Here is a 19,439-nt window from a genome sequence, read left to right as displayed (position 1 = left end):
CCCCTGCTCTCCCCACCACCCATCTCTTGCCCCTAATGACCTAGCCACAATTTTTATTGAAGAAAATTGAAACCATCAGGTGTGATCTCCCATTTATTCATTCATTCAATAGTATTTATTGAGCGCTTTAATAATAAGAATGTAATAATAGTGGTATTTGTTAAGCGCTTACTATGTGCCAAGCACTGCTTTAAATGCTGGGGGAGATACAAGGTAATCGGGTTGTCCCACGTGGGGCTCCCAGTCTTAATCTGTGTGACTGTGGGCAAGTCACTTCACTTCTCTGTGCCTCAGTTACCTCATCTGTAAAATGGGAATTAAGACTGTGAGCCTCATGTGGGACAATCTGATGACCCTGTATCTACCCCAGCGCTTAGAACAGTCTCTGCACATAGTAAGCGCTTAACAAATACCAACATTATTATTAATCCCCATTTCACAGAGGAGGTAACTGAGGCACAGACAAGTTAAATGACTTGCCCATAGCCCCACAACTGACAAGTGGCAGAGCCAGGATTAGAACCCACGGCCTCTGACTCCCAAGCCCGGGGTCTTTCCACTAAGCCACGCTGCTTCTTTCTCATCTTTCCCGGCACTTTCTCAAGAGGAGATCTCCCACCTCCTCTCAAAATCTCTGTCTTCCACTTGTGCCTCTGTCTGACCCCATCTTTTCACATCTTATCAAAACACTTAGCCCTTCCCTTCTTCCCTCCTTGACCACCATCCCGCTGTGCCACTTGTCTGCTGTGTGACCTAGGGCAAGCCACTTCACTTCTCTGTGCCTCAGTTACCTCATCTGAAAAATGGAGATGAAGACTGTGAGCCCCACGTGGGACAACCTGATGGGCTTGGGAGTCGGAGGTCATGGATTCTAATCCCTGCTGCGCCACTTAGCTGTGTGGCCTTGGGCAAGTCACTTAGCTTCTCTGGGCCTCGGTCACCTCATCTGTCAAATGAGGATTAAAAGTGTGAGCCCCAAGCGGGACAATCTGATAAGCTTGTAATAATAATGTTGGTATTTGTTAAGTGCTTACTACTACTACTAATAATGTTGGTATTTGTTAAGTGCTTACTACTACTAATAATAATAATGTTGGTATTTGTGAAGCGCTTACTATGTGCCGAGCACTGTTCTAAGCGCTGGGGTAGAAACAGGGGAATCAGGTTGTCCCCCGTGGGGCTCCCAGTCTTCATCCCCATTTTACAGATGAGGGAACTGAGGCACTGAGAAATTGTGACTTGCCCATAGCCACACAACTGTGGCTATGTGCGTACTATGTTAAGCGCTTACTATGTGCCAAGCACTGTTCTAAGCGCTGGGGTAGATACAGGGTACTCAGGTTGTCCCCCGTGGGGCTCCCAGTCTTCATCCCCATTTTACAGATGAGGGAACTGAGGCACTGAGAAATTAAGTGACTTGCCCATAGCCACACAACTGTGGCTATGTGCTTACTATGTGCCAAGCACTGTTCTAAGCGCTGGGGTAGATACAGGGTACTCAGGTTGTCCCCCGTGGGGCTCCCAGTCTTCATCCCCATTTTACAGATGAGGGAACTGAGGCACCGAGAAATTAAGTGACCTGCCCAAAGCCACACAACTGTGGCTATGCGCTTACTATGTTAAGCGCTTACTATGTGCCAAGCACTGTTCTAAGTGCTAGGAGGGATACGAGGTGATCAGGTTGTCCCGACGTGGGGCTCACTGTCTTGATCCCCATTTTACAGATGAGGGAACTGAGGCCCAGAGAAATGAAGTGACTTGACTAAAGCCACCCAGCTGACAAGTGGCGGAGTCGGGAATTTGAACCCATGACCTCTGGGACTCTTTCCACCGAGCCACGCTGCTTCTCATTTGTTAAGCGCTTAGAACGGTGCTTGGCCCGTAGTAGGCGCTTAACAAATACCACCACTATTAGTAGTAGTAGTAGTAGCAGTAGTAGTAGTAGCAGTAGTAGTAGTAGTACCTCGTATCTACCTCGGCTTGGAGAACAGTGCTTGGCCCACAGGGGGCGCTGAACAAAGAGCAGCGCGGCTCAGTGGAAGGAGCCCGGGCTTGGGAGTCCGAGGTCATGGGTTCGAATCCCGCCTCCACCACCTGATAGCTGGGTGACCCTGGGCAAGTCACTGCACTTCTCGGGGCCTCAGTTCCCTCATCTGGAAAATGGGGATGAAGACTGGGAGCCCCACGGGGGACAACCTGATCACCTGGTATCCCCCCCAGCGCTTAGAACAGTGCTTTGCACATAGCAAGCGCTTAACAAATACCACCATTCTTCTTCTTCTTCTTAATAAGGGTAACCTGCAGCAGGCGCGTTATTATTATTATTAATAAGGGTAACCTGCAGCAGGCGCGCGCCGCCGACCGCTTCCGGCCTGGCCGCGACCGCTTCCGGCCTGGCCGCGACCGCTTCCGGTCCGGCCCCGCCCCCCTCTCGGGACTACTCGAGGAGAGGCTGAGGCGCATGCGCGGGAGCCCCGGCTCGGCCTCCGCCGCGGTGCGGGGTTGACGGAAATGCGGAGGAGGAGGAGACGGGGCGCATGCGCTCCTCTCAGCGCCGCCCTTTCCGCCGGCTCGGGGAGGACAGCGCCGGGCTCGGCCATGGCGGCCGCGGCGGCGGCGCTCGGCGCCCTGGCCAGGGCCGCGGCCCGGCCGCCTCTGACGCTGAGGTGAGAGGCGCCGCCCGTCGGCCGAGTGGAGGCCTCGGGCCCGGCCCGGCCGCCCCGGATATTGTCAGGGGGAGGAGGAGGAGGAGAAGGAGGAGGAGGAGGCCTGGCTGTCCTGCCCGAGCCCCGCGCCGCACAGGGGACCGGGGGGGCGGGGCGGGGAGTCCAAAGCCCGGAGCCCTGAGTAGAACCCAGACCCCAGAGCAGGAACCCGGAGCCCGGATTCGGGAGCGGGAGCCCAAAGCCGGGACCCCACAACAGGAGCCCAAAGCCCGGAGCCCGGATTCCGGAGCGGGAGCCCGAAGCCCTGAGTAGAGCCCAGACCCCAGAGCAGGAACCCGGAGCCCGGATTCGGGAGCGGGAGCCCAAAGCCGGGACCTCACAACAGGAGCCCAAAGCCCGGAGCCCGGATTCAGGAGCGGGAGCCCGAAGCCCTGAGTAGAGCCCAGACCCCAGAGCAGGGGCCCGGAGCTCGGACTCCGGAGCAGAAGCCCGGAGCCCGGGACATACCACAGGATCCCCGATTCCGGTGCAGGGGCCCAAAGCCCGGACCCTAGACCAGGAATCCGGAGCCCGCTCCTGCCCCTTCAGCGGGGCGTTGGCAGCGGGGGGGCCTCTCCGTTTTAGCGGCCTCACATTTCAAGGCCTCGCCTTGACTCCCGCGGACCGGGCTGGCCCGACGGCTGCGCTGGCCCCCTACCAGTCTGCAGTTACCTTGTGAGAAGCATGTTTTTCCCCGAGTGGCACCTTAACATTCACCATATAATAATAATGATGGCATTTGTTAAGCGCTTACTATGTGCAAAACACTGTGCTAAGCGCTGGGGGGATACAAGTCGATCAGGTTGTCCCACTTGGGGCGCACAGTCTTCATCCCCATTTTACAGATGAGGTCACTGGGGCACCGAGAAGTGAAGTGACTTGCCCAAAGTCACACAGCTGACAAGTGGCGGAGCCGGGATTAGAACCCACGACCTCCGACTCCCAAGCCCAGGCTCTTTCCGCTGAGCCACGCATCTACTCGAATAACCTAGCATCAGTTTTCCAAGTACCCCTACCAGAAAAAAGCTACCACACCGGCGAGCCGACCGTATTCCAGGACTGTGCTCACGGGGAACCCGACCTTCCCTTGATGTTGAATATGACTCGTAGAGGTTCGCTGAAAATAGATACGCAGTATTGATCATTGTCTGCTAGTAGGTCCGGGTCTCAGGCCATATGGGTTTTATCGACTTTCGGTGCCCCGATTGGCTCGATGCCACATCATCCCAGCGTTTGACTTTCTGCCCCTTTAGCTTGTGTCAGTTCACATGCCAGCCTTCATGATTTGACTCAGCTGATGACAGTTTTTGGATGTGGATGGCATCTCTAAGTACATCACCTTGGCTATCGTCTCATACCGTATGGGTTTCCAAAACCATCTCCACGCCTTCCCGTTTGTACTGGTTGCGTTTTGCGGGCACACGTACTCGCTCACGAATGACTGGCAACAATAAGCTCGTTTAGGTGAAAGAGTTTCTGAGGAATGGAAGTCGAGTCTAACGGTAATTTCCAGGCCTTTTCTTAAATCCTCAAGCATGACATCCTGTAATTGGGCAAGACTGAGCCTCCTACTCTAGCTCACTATATTTTCTTAATGGTGGGGAGAGGGATTGGTGAAATCACCAACTCTAAGATGACCAGTCATATCATCATGGACTAGTTTGGGGATTTTTGAGAAGAGGGAACAACCAAATTTTAATCAGTAGAATGTGTTGAGCACCTCCCAAGTACTTGGGTGAGTACAAGTAGGATTAGTAAATAGGATCCCCACATTTAAGGCTTTTACAATCTAGAGTCCAGGAGTCTTATAGAGTCCAAGTAAGGGGTTATTAAAAGTGTCGGAGATTTGGCTAGTGTTCCCTACACTGATTTAATCGACAAACTGCCCTAGCTAGTAGTGCACTTTTTAGCCTCTGCTGCTGCTGTATGGGGTGGCAGGGAGAGCCAGAGTGAGTCAGAGGCCCAGGTGCTTCCTAACCCTTCTCTGCCTTGCTGTGAAGGAGCTTGGGGTGAGGCAGGAGGAGGGGACTTTAGGGCAAAAGTTATGCCTATTAATTCTTCATCTATGGACTAAAAGGGACTACCCACCAGACTAATTAATTGCCCTTGGCTGTGCATCCACCCTAAGGATGACCTTATACACGTCCAGAGGAGATGATAATGGTATCTAAATCTTAATGATTCTAGAATTGCGGAACCACTGGTCCAGAGGGCTCTGGCACAGATTTCAGACAAAGATGCTCCCAGGAGCCCTGACCAGAAAGAAAAGTGTAAAGGCAAACTCTGGAAATCCAGAGCATCTCAGTGGTCTCAAATATAGGAAGATGCCCAAAGTTAATTCGTTATGCACTGCATAGAATGCAAGTCCTTGCACTTCAAAGTTAAGGCTCCTTATAAGCCCAGGTTTTTCCGCATATTCTATTCTTTTAAATCCAGACTGAGAATAATGGGACTGGGATTATTATTTTTCAAAATCTAAGAACCATGAATTGCCACACTTAGCCAAGGAATTGTGTTTGTTAAATCGTCATTTAAAGAAATATATAGTTTAATACAGTTAACATATCATTGATACTTTGCTTCTACTAGGTGCGTATTGTCAAAGTCATTTTCAAAAGGATCCTCTGTAGCAAAACGTCCACGACGTCCCTTGACTGCGTACCTCCGGTTTTTAGCCCAGCAACGTTCTATATTTAAAAAGCAAACTCCAGGTAAGGGGTTATTTTTACAGGTTCACTTTTCCCGTAAAAGTTCCACACTGTGGTTCTACGTTCACAGGGTGATCTTGTGGCTGTGCCGTCGACTACATAATCATGGACAAATCATTTAATTCCAGTATGCTTCACCATTCCTTAAAAGGATATTGTCAGGTTAGACAAGATTAAATAGGCATATGAAGCAATGAATGTGGCCTAGTGGAAAAAGCACGGGCCCTAGGTCAGGAGACCCGGGTTCAAACCTAGGTTCCGCCTCTTGCCGGCTGGGTGACTTCGGGCAAGCCACTTAACTTCCTCGTGCTACAGTTACCTCATCTGTAAAATGGGAATTCAGCACTTGTTCTCCCTCTCTATTAGAGTGTGAGCTCCGTGTGGGATGGGGCAGTGTCCGATCTGATGGCACCGGTATCTACCCCAGGGCTTAATACTGTGCTTGGCATGTAGTAAATGCTTAACGTTTGCCATTATTATTATTAGCACTTTTAGCATTGAAGAAAAAATGATGCCGATGAAACATAATGGCCTTGGCAATAATCAATCATTATGGGTTAACTAAAATTGGTCATTAAGTGGGTCAGAGGGCCCCACAGAAGGGTTCAGTGCCAGCTGCCTCCTCATTACAAGCATTTGAGTGTCATTTGTGTGACGCACTTATAAAAAACTCTGGGGATACTTTGAAGGGAAGAAAACATTTTCCCTTGTTCCCAAGGACTGGAATAAGAAGGATATAGTAAGAAATTCCACAGTTTATAGGACAACAGTTGCTACCTGCAGGTCCAGGTCCAAGCCACCACCTCTCCCATTCCCACTTCTGCACCAATCAACTAGGAGCCCCTTTTCCTCAATTTTGGCAACCATGCAGGCGGATGGAAGAGGGGAATTGAGGGCCCCGGAGTTCCGGGGGGAAAGAGCTCCCCTGGGCAGTAAGCACTGCAAAGGCAGCATTCAGCCTAGACGACTCTAGTTAAGGGTGAGTTTTCAGCTAGAAGAGGGAGCAATAAGTCTTGGATATGGCTGTAACACTGGTTTAAGTAACTCTAACTAATCCCCAATTTTGATGTTCATAGCGCCGTTTCGCTTATGCTTTGACATAGCAATGGCTGTGCCAGAAATCTCTGGAGAATAGTAATGCGTGTAGGTCAGGAAAATATTGGTTATTGTAGGACTGATATTTCTTAAGCATTTTGTACAGAATACTAAATGATGCTACATTCTATTTGTTGCCAGATTGTACTTTCCAAGCGCTTAGTATAGTGCTCGGGACACAGTAAGCGCTCAGTAAATATGACTGAATGAATGGATACTAAATTAACTAATACCAAATTAATTGCTGGGAAAAAATAATCTGGTAATACAGTAAACGTGGTACCTGGACCTCACAAACTCGGAAGAAAGGATGGATAATAGACATTAGAAAGGATGAGACAATAAGAAAAGAAGAATAATATAGAAAACAAGGACGATGCTACATGTAAGGAAAGGGATAGGGCACTCTGGTTAGAGGATCAGCGTTTCGGGTTCCTTGCTGCTCAGAGTCACGTGTCTGTACCACATAACCTTCCCATTACTTTCCTGACAGCTTATTGGGAAGCAGTGTGGTGTAGTGGGAAGAGCACCGGTCTAGGAGGGCTAATCCCGGCACTGCCATTTGACTGCTGTGTGACCTTGGGCAACTCACATAACTTCCCTGGGCCTCAATTTCCTCATCTGTAAAATGGGGATTCAATACTTGGTCTCCCTCCTACTTAGACTGTGAGCCACCAAATGAGAAAGGGATTGTGTCTGACCTGACTATCTTCTATCTCCCCTTGTGCTTAGTTCCATGCTTAGCATTAGGAGTGTTTAAAAAAAATCAGTATGATGATTATGAACCTGTTGTCTGTGGATTCAGCAGGCTTCATAAACGTAGTGATGTTTTCTTCCTGCTTATAGTCCTGTGTTGTTGAATTCCGTATGACGACCCCTTTCTGTTCATTTTTTTTTTTCCATTTTGTTATCCCTGACTTAAAACCTTCCTACTTCAAAGGGCGTTCCCTTAGTTTGAAGGTGTGGAATTTCGGGACCACATTTCTACATTCATCCTCTCCACAGGGTTAACGTGACTGTAAACTTCAGTCAAGAGCCTTGTCAGCCTTTGGCTTTCCATTCTTTCGTCATGTGGAAGCATTTCCTTTTCCCTGTTGATTTTGGTCGTTTTTCTTTTTCTGCATCTTAGGCATAGTATAAAGAACTGTACTTGCCTTTATGTAATGACAGCTGCTTTTGTGGTTGATTTTTATTTCCCATGTCTACTGAGGAGCAACCACCTATCTCTTTGACTCTGTCCTCTAACAGCAGAAGGCTACAGGAGTTATTCCAGGCAGGCACCTCAAGAGCTACATTTTTGATAGGCCAGCCACTCCCCTGTAGATCTGCGAAATGTAGGATACTGTAGGATATTGTATAATATAGGATATTAAGGAAGTGGTGGGGAGACCACAGGCCAAATCCCCTCTTGTCTTCCAAAACTGCCATTAGAGATTTGTGGGGTTGGTAGGTGAGTTTCTGAGTTGTATATTTCTAAGATTGAAATGTAAGGTATTTTCTGAATCGGAGACACTACTGAGGGCTGGAAATAAAAGTATCAAGGTTCTTTTTGGTATGAATTTCAGGAGACAATGGTTAATCTTCCTTAAGCCAACTGTCTTCAGTTTTTGGATGGACTATAACTAATGGTTTGTAGTGTTCCCCTGTAGTCCTTGCTAGTAATTGTTTTAAAGTATGGGAGTGATTTCTATAAAGCAAGGGAAGAAGTGGAAGGTATTAAGGAAAGAAATCCATTTTCATTGTAAAAAGGAAAAGTTAAAGTTGTTCGTGTTATTAGCATAATGATCTCTATTAGTTGGGTTTTGGTCTTCATAATAAGTTGCAGATTAGTTGATGTGTCTTAATATTCTCCTTAAATTAATCACTCTTCAGATATGAAAAATGAAGAAATAGTAAAAAAATCTGCTGAAATGTGGAGGGAACTTCCTGAAGTAGAGAAGCAGGTAAACGTGATTTCCCCATTGTGCTCTTAAAAATGCATACCTGAAATTGGGACTGTAGTCATGAACTTGTGGTCATGTACATGTGTTATTCGTTGTAATTTTTCGAGCCCCTCTAATAGTTCTCTGTGCAGTGTAAATGCTAAGTACAGTTGTGAGTGGGTGGTGGAGGGGACCTGTGTTTATGATCAGTGCTGCTGTTTATGGGGAAGAACAGAAAAGTCCTAGGAATAGCCAATAGTTCATAGCATGACTACTTCCTGTTGTTGTCTTTTAAACAGACCAATACAACTTCCATCTCACTCGTACTCTTGTGTATGCTGCTGATTCACCCAATGTATGGGGAAATGTAGGACAGTGCTCAGTCCCCTCCTCCTCTTTGGATTGCCTTGATCTGATCTCATGAAACTCTTTTGTCCCTTTTACTGTTGGATTTTAGTAGCCAGCCTGACCTCTCTGACCACTTTTTGTCTTTCTCGTGGTATACTCCATTCTCCTAAAACACTGATTTGCAAAACCTCTCATTGAAGCGCCGTAGTTTTCACCTGATCCGATACCATGGCACGCCATAAGCAGAGATACTTACTTTATGTCAAAACAGGGTCCATCTGTATTTGTAGGTGTACAGAAAAGCTGCAAATGTAGACTGGGAAGCATTCAGAGAAGAGATGGCTAAATATCAAGCACAGCTAACTCCGCTTCAGAGAATAGCTATGAAGATCGAAAAGTTAGAAAAACAGGCCAAAAGCAGAGCATCCAAAAAGAAGAGAGTAAGTATTTCAATTTGGTTTCCTTTTCCTCTGCAGGAAAAGTGAAGCTTATTATATATAAATGTGAAGAGATTGGTGCTTCCTCTTTAGGCACTCAATCTGTCAAACAATCAGTGGTATTTGTTGAGCATTTACTTTATGCAGCGCACTGTACTGAGCACTTAGGGAAGTGCAATACAGTAGTTAGTAGACGTGATCCCTGCCCTCAAGGAGCTTATAGTCTACGGGAGAGACAGACCTTAAAGTACAGATGGAGGAAATGAGGGGTAAAGATACTCACCTAAATCCTGTGGGCCTGGGCTGAGAATCAGAGTGCTTAAGGGGTACAAAGTCAAGTGCATAGACCAACCCCGAGGGAAGAGTGGAAAGGGGAAATGAGGGCATAGTCAGGGAAGACCCCTCAGAGGAGATGTAATTTTAGGAGGGTTTTGAAGGTGAGGGAAGTCGGATACAAAGGGGGAGGGCATTCCAGGCCCCAGGGAGAAAGTGAGTAAGGGGTCAGCTATGGGCAAGATAAAATCAGGGATGGTAGATAGTGCAGAGTGTGCAGGTTGGGTTGTGTGCGGACTGGGTTGTCCTAGGAAATCTGTGAGGTAAGGTCGGGGGGCGGGGAGCTGATTGAGTGTTTTTAAAGCTGATGATGAGGAGTTTCTGTTTGATAAGAGGTGGATGGTCACCCTGACTCTTCCCACCTTCAAAGCCTGAGTAAAAGCACATTTCCTCCAAGAGGCCTTCTCTGACCTAAGCCCTCATTTGCCATACTCCATCTACCTCCTGCTTACCAGTGGATCTGTTCTCTTTAAGCATTTGATATTCACCACCCCCCTCAGCACTTATGTACGTTTCTGGAATTTATTTTAATGTGTATCTCCCACTCTAGAATAAGCTCCTTGTGGGCAAGGAACATGCCCACTAACCCTTTTGTGTTGTATTCTCCCAAGCATTGAGTCCAGTGCTTTATATGCAGTAAGCCTCAATAAATACCGTCAACTGACTATTTGACTCTGACGTAAAACTTCAGAATTAAGACCTCTAGATTAGAGCTGTGTGAACTCCAAATTTATTTAAGACCCCAGAATTTGCCCTGGTCATATAATTGTATCCAGATGAATTTTAGGACCCCTTACGTAATAAGAGTAATAATAATTGCATTTCTTAAGTGCTTACTATGTGGCAAACGCTGTACTGAGTGCTAGGGTAGATAGAATTAATCAGGTCCCACATAGGGCTCACTAAGTAGGAGGAAGAACAGGTATCGAATCCCCATTCTGCAGATGAGGGAGCTGAGGCACGGGGAAGCTAAGTGACTTGCCCAGGGTCACACAGCAGGTAAGTGACAGAGCAGGGATTAGAAACCAGGTCTTCTGACTCCCAGGCCGCTGCTCTTTCCATTAGGCTATGCTGCTGCTTCTGTAATATTAAATGGTAACTGAATTTAAGGTGCATTGCAAACTGAACATAAAAACAGTAATCTGTAGAGGTTTTGGAAATTTAAGTTCAAATTTCATTAGGCAGTCCTTTAAGTGAAAATGCCTGCCACCACAACAGTGATGGTAATTCATCCACATTAAAATAATAACCTCATTAGTGGTAGTAATAGTGTTTATTAAGCACTTATTGTATGCAGAGCCCTCTATTCAGGAAAAATAGTCCTGGTTACATTTTTGTATGCCCATCTCCCTCATTAGATTCCATGCTCCTTATGGTCAGCAAACATGCGTTTCTCATCTTTGGGCCTTTCCCAAGCACTTCAGTATAGTGCTTTGTATTCGGTAGATGTCCCCAAAATTCTGTTGATTGATGGAGTGTAGCATTTCTCCAGTGAGAAAACAGACTCTGTCTACAGGGGTTCAAATTAGGTTGCATTTGGCCTGAACTACTCATGTCAAAGTCTGAAAACTTGTCTAATGGGAAATGTTTTGCAGAGGAAGACTTGACAAGATTTAGCAGTTGACTGAATGGGAGTGCTGATGGTGATAGTGAAAGCTCATATTCCATTTTGTAACTTGGGCATTGTTTTTAGATTATTTAAGAATGCTCTTAGTTCATTTGCTAATCTTATTTACCAAGTAATTATATTAAGTTGGAATCCTTTCTTCTGTTCATCCATCTCTAGGAGTTAACAGTGTTTGGAAAACCCAAAGAAACTCGCTTACCTCAGAACATTTTTGTGTCGGAACATTATCAGGGCGCTAAGGGGGATTCTTGGCAGGTAAAAACTCTAGTAGTTTCTATTTGGGTCCTTTGAACTATGGAAATGCTTGTGAGCTGCTGGTATATCTGCAGTGGAAGGTGGTTCCCAACCTGTTCTGAAGTTTTCCAGAAATAACTTGGTCACTTCCCAAGTAGTGAAGATAAAAGTTGGAGCTTCAGGGACAGGTTCTTTTTGGCCTAGGAAGCTGGGTTCCATCTTCATTTGAGTGTGGGGTGAACTTGGAGTTGGAGCACTAGGGGCCGTGCTTTTTCCGTTCTACCTTCACGCCATTTCTAGAGTCTGCCCTTTCCTCCGCATCCAAACTGTTACTGCGCTGGTCCAAACGCTCATATCTTGCTCTATCAGCCAACTCTCATATCTTGCTCTGTCAGCCAACTCGCTGACTTTCCCACCTCCCGTCTCTCCAGTCTATGCCTCACTCTGCTGCCTAGATCATTTTTCCAAAAAACGTTCAGTCCATGACTCCTACTCCTCCGGGACCTCCAGTAGCTGCCTACCACTCACCCAGTCAATCAGTGGTATTTATTGAACACATATATATGCCGATCACTGTACTGAGCCCTGGAACAGTACAATACAACAGCATCAGCAGGCAGAAATGAGACAGAAACTCCTTGTCGTCAGCACCGAGGCACTCAATCAGCTCTCTCCCCATCCCTGCTTTACCTCACCAATCTCTTATTACAGCCCGGCCTGCACACTTCAGTCCCCCAGCACCGACATCCTGACTGTGCCTTGATCTTGTCCTCCTGGCTACCAACCCCTTGCCATGTCCTCCCTCTGGCCTGGATTTCCCTCCCTCCTCCTTCACAAAGCCTTCCTGTATTAATCTCTCTTTCCCCACCCTATTCACCCACCCTCCTCTGTTGCCTATGCACTTGAATCTCTACCTGTAAAGTACTTTGATATTCGCCCCACCTCCACAGCATTTACAAGCACATCCCTATACTCTGCCCCTTCCTCTACCTGTAATCTATTTTAGTGGCCGTCTCCCTCTAGACTATAAACTTGTCAGCAGGGAGCATGTCAGTCGGCTCTGTTGTAATGTACTCTCCAGAGCCCTTAATACTGTGCCCTGAACAGTATTATAAGAAATACCATTGATTGACTGGAAAGAGAAGAAGAGAAGAGGGAGGAGGGAGAACTAGGAAGGGGTGGGAGACGAGGAGAAAACTATTTTGTATCCATGCGACTGTTCATCTTCCTCTCCACTCCAGCTTTTTGAATTTTCACTGACCACTCAATAAATACCATTGATTGACTGGAAAGAGAAGTAGAGAAGAGGGCGGGGGGGAGAACTAGGAAAGGGTGGGAGATGACGGGAAAACTATTACGTATCCATGCCACTGCTCATCTTCCTCTCCACTCCAGCTTTTTGAATTTTCGCTGGGGCCAAGTGAGAGTGGCTGCTCCTGCCCAGCCCCTAAGTCGCGGAAGGAGGAGCTTCCCTTTTGCCCCACGTGACCCAGTCCAACCAGACATCCCGGCGACGGGCCCAGCCTCAACTGTTGCCCCCCGGGGCCAGGCTCGTAAACGGAGCCGGGTTGCTGTGGCGCCCGTGGCCACAGCCAGGGATCCTAGCCCAACAGGGGCAGCCCCATCACCCTGACATGCACGGTCCCATCCCCCTCGCGTGGCCTCGGGGAGAAACTGCCTGTTCCCAGCACAGTGGGGACTGGAATGTGTCATTGGGGGCTTCCTCTTCAATTTTCTGAGGCAAGGGGCCAATGGTGAGCCATCCTCAGCCCACTGCTCCCCACCGCCCCCTCTTCTTATGGTCTCCTCCATCTTGGAGGAATGGGGAGATCAGTTGGAGAAGCAGCGGAGCTCAGCGGAAAGAGCCCGGGCTTGGGAGTCGGAGGTCATGGGCTCTAATTCTGGCTCCGCCGCTTGTCAGCTGTGTGACTTTGGGCCAGTCACTTCACTTCTCTGGGCCTCAGTTATCTCCATCTGTCAAATGGGGATTAAGATTGTGAGCCCCATGTGGGACAATCCGATTACCTTGTAACCCCTCAGCGCTTAGAACAGTGCTTGGCACATAGAACCGCTTAACAAATGCCATCATTATTATTATTATTATTATTATTATTGTATGCTAGTGACAGCTGCCCACCCTGCCCAAAAAATAAAATCCATGGGAATTACCTTGGGAATCACCATGGGAATCATGGACTCTTGGAATCACCCTTGTTTTTTGTTTTGGGGTTTTTTTTATGGTATTAATAATAATGTTGGTATTTGTTAAGCGCTTATTTGCAGAGCACTGTTCTAAGCACTGGGGTAGATACAGGGTAATCAGGTTGTCCCACGTGAGACTCACGGTTAATCCCCATTTTACAGATGAGGTAACTGAGGCACCGAGAAGTGAAGTGACGACTTGCCCACAGTCACACAGCTGACAAGTGGCAGAGCCTGGATTTGAACCCATGACCTCTGACTCCCCAGCCTGGGTTCTTTCCACTGAGAACTGCTTTAAGTGTTTACTGTGAGTCAAGCACTGTTATAAACGCTGGGGTAGGACTGGACTGCACACAGTCCCTGTCCCCCATGGGACTCCCAGTCTAAGTTGGAGGGAGAAGGATTTAATCCATGTTTTGCAGATGCGGTAACCGAGACCCAAGTTAAGTGACTTGCCCAAGATCACAAAGAAAGCAGTTGGCAGAGCCGGAATTAGAACTCAGTTCCTCTGACTCCCAGGCCCCGCTCTTTCCACTAGGTCCTCCAGACTGTAATTAATTAATTACAGTACTTGTTAAGCACTCACTATGTGCCAAGCACTGTTCTAAGCGAGCTCGTTATGGGCAGGGAACACATCCGCTGATTCTGTTGTGTCCCAAGCAGTTAGTACAGTTGTCTGCACGTAGTAAGTGCTCAGTAAATTCCATTGATTGATCAGTCACGTTGCCCCCGGAGTTGGAAGGATCTGTGGCCCAAAGTTCCCACTGCCTTGGAATTCCTTTCCAAATCAGTCAATCAATGGTATATATTGAGCACTTACTATGTGCAGAACACTGTACTGAGCGCTTGGGAGAATACAATACAGCAGAAGGCTAATCTTTTCTCTCTTTTCAGGGAGCAGAAGCAACATTATTGGCAGTCTTTGATATGTAACTGATTCGTATTTCAGAGGTTTAATTTTTGCAGAACTCCAATCGGCATGAGAATATAAAAATGCCAAGAAGCTTGATTTAGTGCCCATTACTGTAATATCTAAAAGCTTTGTGAAATATGCTATTTTATAGTGAAGGAAGGAGGAATGGTATTCTGCGGCTTAAAATCTAGTGTATGTTGAAACCAAAATTAAAGGGGTCCATTTAGACTCTTGGAATGACCCGATATTAGGACTTAGTTGAACCTGTAAAGTTTTGGTACCTGTAAAGGTTTGTGATGGATTGAGAAGCAGCATGGCTCAGTGGAAAGAGCCCAGGCTTGGGAGTCAGAGGTTGTGGCTTCTAATCCCGACTCTGCCACTTGTCAGCTGGGTGACTTGGGGCAAGTCACTTCTCTGTGCCTCAGTTACCTCATCTTTAAAATGGGGATGAAGACTGTGAGCCCCACGTGGGACAACCTGATTACCTTGTATCTCCCCCAGAGCTTAGAACAGTGCTTGGCACATAGTAGGCGCTTCACAAATACCAACATTATTATTATTATTATTAGAATCGATTGATTCATCATGGTTAAACATTTAAGTCTAAAGTCTAATAGTTGCAATAGGAACTTAAATATGAGAATAATAGTAAGAGCATTTATTGAATGCCTATTTGGTGCAAGGAGCAGCGTGGCTCAGTGAAAGGAGCACGGGCTTGGGAGTCAGAGGTCATGAGTTCGAATCCCGGCTCTGCCACTTGTCAGCTGTGTGACTGTGGGCAAGTCACTTCACTTCTCTGTGCCTCAGTTACCTCATCTGTAAAATGGGGATTAACTGTGAGCCTCACGTGGGACAACCTGATGACCCTGTATCTCCCCCAGCGCTTAGAACAGTGCTCGGCACATAGTAAGTGCTTAACAAATACCAACATTATTATTATTGTTATTAGAATCGATTGATTCATCATGGTTAAGCATTTAAGTCTAAAGTCTAATAGTTGCAATAGGAACTTAAATATGAGAATAATAGTAAGAGCATTTATTGAATGGCTATTTGGTGCAAGGCACTGTACTTAGTATTTGGGAAAGACAAAACAGTCAGTTATTAATTGAGCGCTTACTGTATGCAGAGCACTGTGCTAAACACTTGGGAGAGCACAATATAACAATAAACAAATTCCCTGTCCACAGTGAGCTTACAGTCTGTGGGGGAGACAGACAATATAAATAAATATAAATTTCAGTACAATACATCTCTGCCCAAAAGGGATCACAAAAGTACTTACAGAGTAATCAAGATTAAATAATTGAAAAAATGTATGTCTTAAGTGCTGGAAGTGGTTGATGGTTTATACGATTTAGGAGGTTGGGAATTAATTGAGGAAGGCTTGTTGGAAAAGGTGGGGATTCAGGAGGGCTTTGCATATGGGGAGGGTTGTGGAGACTGTGAGCCTGTTGCTGGGTAGGGATTGTCTCTATTTGCTGCCGAATGGTACTTTCCAAGCGCTTAGTACAGTGCCCTCCACACAGTAAGCACTCAATAAATACAATTGAATGAGGGAGATGGTAATTATAATAGAGGCATTTAAGCAGTTGTTATATGCCAAGCACTGTACTAAGCACTGGGGTAGGTACAAGATAAGGTTCCACATGGGGCTCACAGTCCCCATGCCTCTAACAAGGATGATGTGGTCAAAACTTACTACAGAATGTTTTAGGAAGGAGAACAAACAGGTATTGAATCCCCATTTTGCAGTAGAGGAAACAGGCACAGAGAAGGTAACAGAGTAGGCAGGGGGCAGAGCTGGGGATAGAACCTAAGTCCTCTGATTCCCAGATCTGTGCTCTTTCCATTAGGCCATCTTGCTTCCCTCATCTGTTGGAGTTGGGTTGGGAAGGAATTTCAAGCCAGGAACAGTGTGAGCGACAGGACAGGAACAGAAGCCGGAGACTTGAGTGCGATACAATTAGAAGATTAGCATGGGAGGAACAAGGAGAGTGGGTTGAGCGGTAGTGAGTGACGTATGTAAGGTGGGGTGACTTAGTGGCGTGTCTTAAAGCCAAAGGTGCAGAGTTTTTGCTTGAGGCAGAAGGCTTTTGTTTAAGTAAATACCTGAGCTCTTTGGAAGTGGAAAATAAGCAAAAAATTTAAATTTGTTTTGCAATACTACTAATCTAAAAGATTTTATCTTATAGGAAAAGATCAAGTCCTTGTTTGAAGCTTGGAAAAATCTCCCTAGTTCTCAAAAACAGGTATGTGGTAAAGACCTCAAGTGCACAATTACTGTGTTCAGAGAAGATGGGTGTCAAGACTTATTTCATTATGCCATAAAAACATACAGGTAAAACCTTTGGCAAGTGCATCTTTTTCTGGTACAGACTGCGATCGCTTCCTCGTACTGATAGATCTACAGTAAATTGTGATTTAAAATGAAAACTTGGAAATGGTCACAATCTACTCTCAGGCCTGGTTCTCTTGTATTGTTTTGAGAGACAACCAAAATTTTAAACTTGAAAGCTACGTTTTGCCTGCTGATGGATGATGTAAAATTTATCAGGTTAGACTAAAAGAATGTATTCATTATCTGGGCTCAACAAATCCATTTGAGTGGAATACTAAGGTTGAGATAACCAGTTCTTATATGGGTGTTATTAGCTACCCAGCAACAGAGGGAAAGGTGATAATCAGATAATCAGATAATCAGACCAAACACAAGTCAAAAGTAGAGAATTAACCAGTGATATTTGTCTCCTCCAAGAGGTTTTCCCTGACTAAGCCCTCCTCTCCTCTTCTTCCACTCCCTTCTGCGTCACCCTGACTTGCTCTCTTCATTCATCCTCCCTCCCAGCCCCAAAGCACTTGCGTATAGATCTGTAATTTATATATGTATATTAATGTACATCTCCCCCTCTAGACTGTGACCTCATTGTGGGCAGGGAATGTATCTGTTGTTGTATTCTCTCAAGCGCTTAGTACAGTGCTTTGCACTCACTGCTCAGTAAATACAGTTGAATGATTGAATGAATAGTAAATTCATCCACTCCCCAGACAGTTGTGAGGTTGTGTTTACCAAATGTTCCATTCACAGGTATATTTTCAGCTTGCTCAAGAAGATAAAATTCGTTATGAAAATGAGATGAAGATCTGGGAAAAACAAATGATTGACATTGGACGGAAAGATCTTCTATATGTCAAAAGTAGAAGAAGCAAAATCAAAGATGACGACTAACAAAACTCCTCATAGCATTCCGTAATGAGTTTTGATCGCATTTTCCTCGTTAGAGGGATTCAAGAAGCAAATTGGGTGTCACTGCCTGGGACTATGACAAAAATTAAAGAGGAGATAGGTAAATTTTAGAATCAATAATTTATCAACAGGTTGGATCCTCCATCTGTCCTTCACTTGTCCCAGGGGAGGGGCCGGCACTTAGAATACCTGCCTTGTTGCTGGTCTGCAACCAGTGAACTGTCTGAAGGGCAGGAGGCAGAAATCAGAAGTGAAAACTCCTCCATTTTCAGGACTGTGGTGCTGTTGTCCTAAACCCGGAGGGGCTGCTGAGTGTAAAAAGTAAGATAAATCGCTTTTAATGATTACTGGGGTGAACAAATTGAGATTGTTTCCTTTCTGTATCATTTGCCCCTAAAGGTTCTTTTACAAGGCTTCTCCCAGTGAGTGTCCACATTTCGGATGATGAGGACCATACCCTCTGGAGGGTGGTCATGCAAAATTTAGGAGGGACTCTGTAGTAGGGAAGATTTTGATCATTACAATGCTTTCACCACTGGTAAAGTGTTGACTGATTTCACTGGACGTAAACGTAAGGTTGAACGGTGAATTGTTACTGTTTCTGCATGATGTTTGGTCAAATGACTCCAAAATGAAGCAGGAAGTATTTAGCCTTTTCAGAAACTTTTTTTTCATTACTAAACCCCCAAATATCTGAGACACCGGGAAGGATTGCTAAGTGTGGAGAAATTAAAATGTATTGAATTTCAAATCACAGGTAATAATTAATACTTCCTAAAATACTTGGAGAAGGTTATACCTACATGTAATTACTGACTTCTGTAATTATTAAGCATTTATAATAGGTTGTCAACAGGTTTGTGGGCAAACACCAATCTCGGGGAATTCAAGTCCTCCATTTCTTGTTCTGGAGTCTGACGTGATCCTCTTATTTTTTTTTTCTTTTTTTTTTTTTTTACATGGGCATTTGCAAGAGGGCTCCATCCCATCTCCTTTCCCCCCTCCTCACCCTCCTGACTGTATTTCTATTCCCACCCCCTAACCCCCCAAAAGATGGCATATCAAATCTATGCATTCCATTGTTACATTGCATAGAATAAACTATTTTAATAAATCTTCTTTGGGTATTATTTCCTTAGCTCTTTCAGCATATTTCCCAAATTAGATGTTTTAAGCCAATCTTAACTTTGAGAACTTTCCATTTTGAATGAAGAAAAGTGTTGGATGTTTTATCATGAATTTAATTTACATAAAATGGGCTTTGATGCCCTTTGAGATGTTTATAAAGTGCAAATGTGCTGCTTGCTTTAAGAAGTTACTCAGAGGACTTGCACTCATTATTTTCTACATTATTTTCTATTTGGGAAGCAGTGTGCCCTAGTGAAAAGAGTATTGGCCTGAGAATCAGAAGACCTGGGTTCTAATCCCAACTCCACCACTTGTCTACTGTGAGACCTTGGGCAAGTCACTCGACTTTTAGGTGCCTCGGTTTTCCTGATCTAAGCAGCGTGGTTTAGTGGAAAGAGCACGGGCTTCGAAGTCAGAGGTCGTGGGTTCTAATTCCGGCTCTGCCACATGTCAGCTGTGTGACATTGGGCAAGTCGCTTAACTTCTCTGTGCCTCAGTTACCTCATCTGTAAAATGGGGATGAAAACTGTGAGCCCCACA

General features: G+C 45.8%; 1 protein-coding gene across 1 annotated transcript; it reads left to right on the top strand.

Moving 5' to 3' along the window:
* The first annotated feature begins 2,583 nt into the window (after positions 1-2,583).
* LOC100076636 (transcription factor A, mitochondrial-like) lies at positions 2,584-18,889 on the top strand. Its single transcript, XM_001507932.6, has 7 exons — positions 2,584-2,666; positions 5,295-5,416; positions 8,381-8,451; positions 9,069-9,218; positions 11,335-11,430; positions 16,720-16,776; positions 17,613-18,889. The coding sequence occupies exons 1-7, from the start codon at positions 2,599-2,601 to the stop codon at positions 17,751-17,753; spliced, it is 705 nt and encodes a 234-aa protein (XP_001507982.4). The 5' UTR covers positions 2,584-2,598; the 3' UTR covers positions 17,754-18,889.
* Positions 18,890-19,439: the final 550 nt, after the last annotated feature.

The sequence above is a fragment of the Ornithorhynchus anatinus genome, chromosome 3 (assembly GCF_004115215.2).
Source record: "Ornithorhynchus anatinus isolate Pmale09 chromosome 3, mOrnAna1.pri.v4, whole genome shotgun sequence".
Classification (NCBI taxonomy): Eukaryota; Metazoa; Chordata; class Mammalia; order Monotremata; family Ornithorhynchidae; genus Ornithorhynchus; species Ornithorhynchus anatinus.
The sequence above is the reverse complement of the archived record's forward strand: the minus strand, read 5'-3'. Positions and strand labels throughout refer to the sequence as shown.

Excerpts from the sequence above, each read along its gene's own strand:
- LOC100076636 (XM_001507932.6), top strand. The coding sequence starts at position 2,599 with ATGGCGGCCGCGGCGGCGGCGCTCGGCGCCCTGGCCAGGGCCGCGGCC. Across the intron at positions 2,667-5,294 it reads CGGCCGCCTCTGACGCTGAG|GTGCGTATTGTCAAAGTCAT; the intron begins GTGAGAGGCGCC and ends TGCTTCTACTAG. Across the intron at positions 9,219-11,334 it reads GAGCATCCAAAAAGAAGAGA|GAGTTAACAGTGTTTGGAAA; the intron begins GTAAGTATTTCA and ends ATCCATCTCTAG.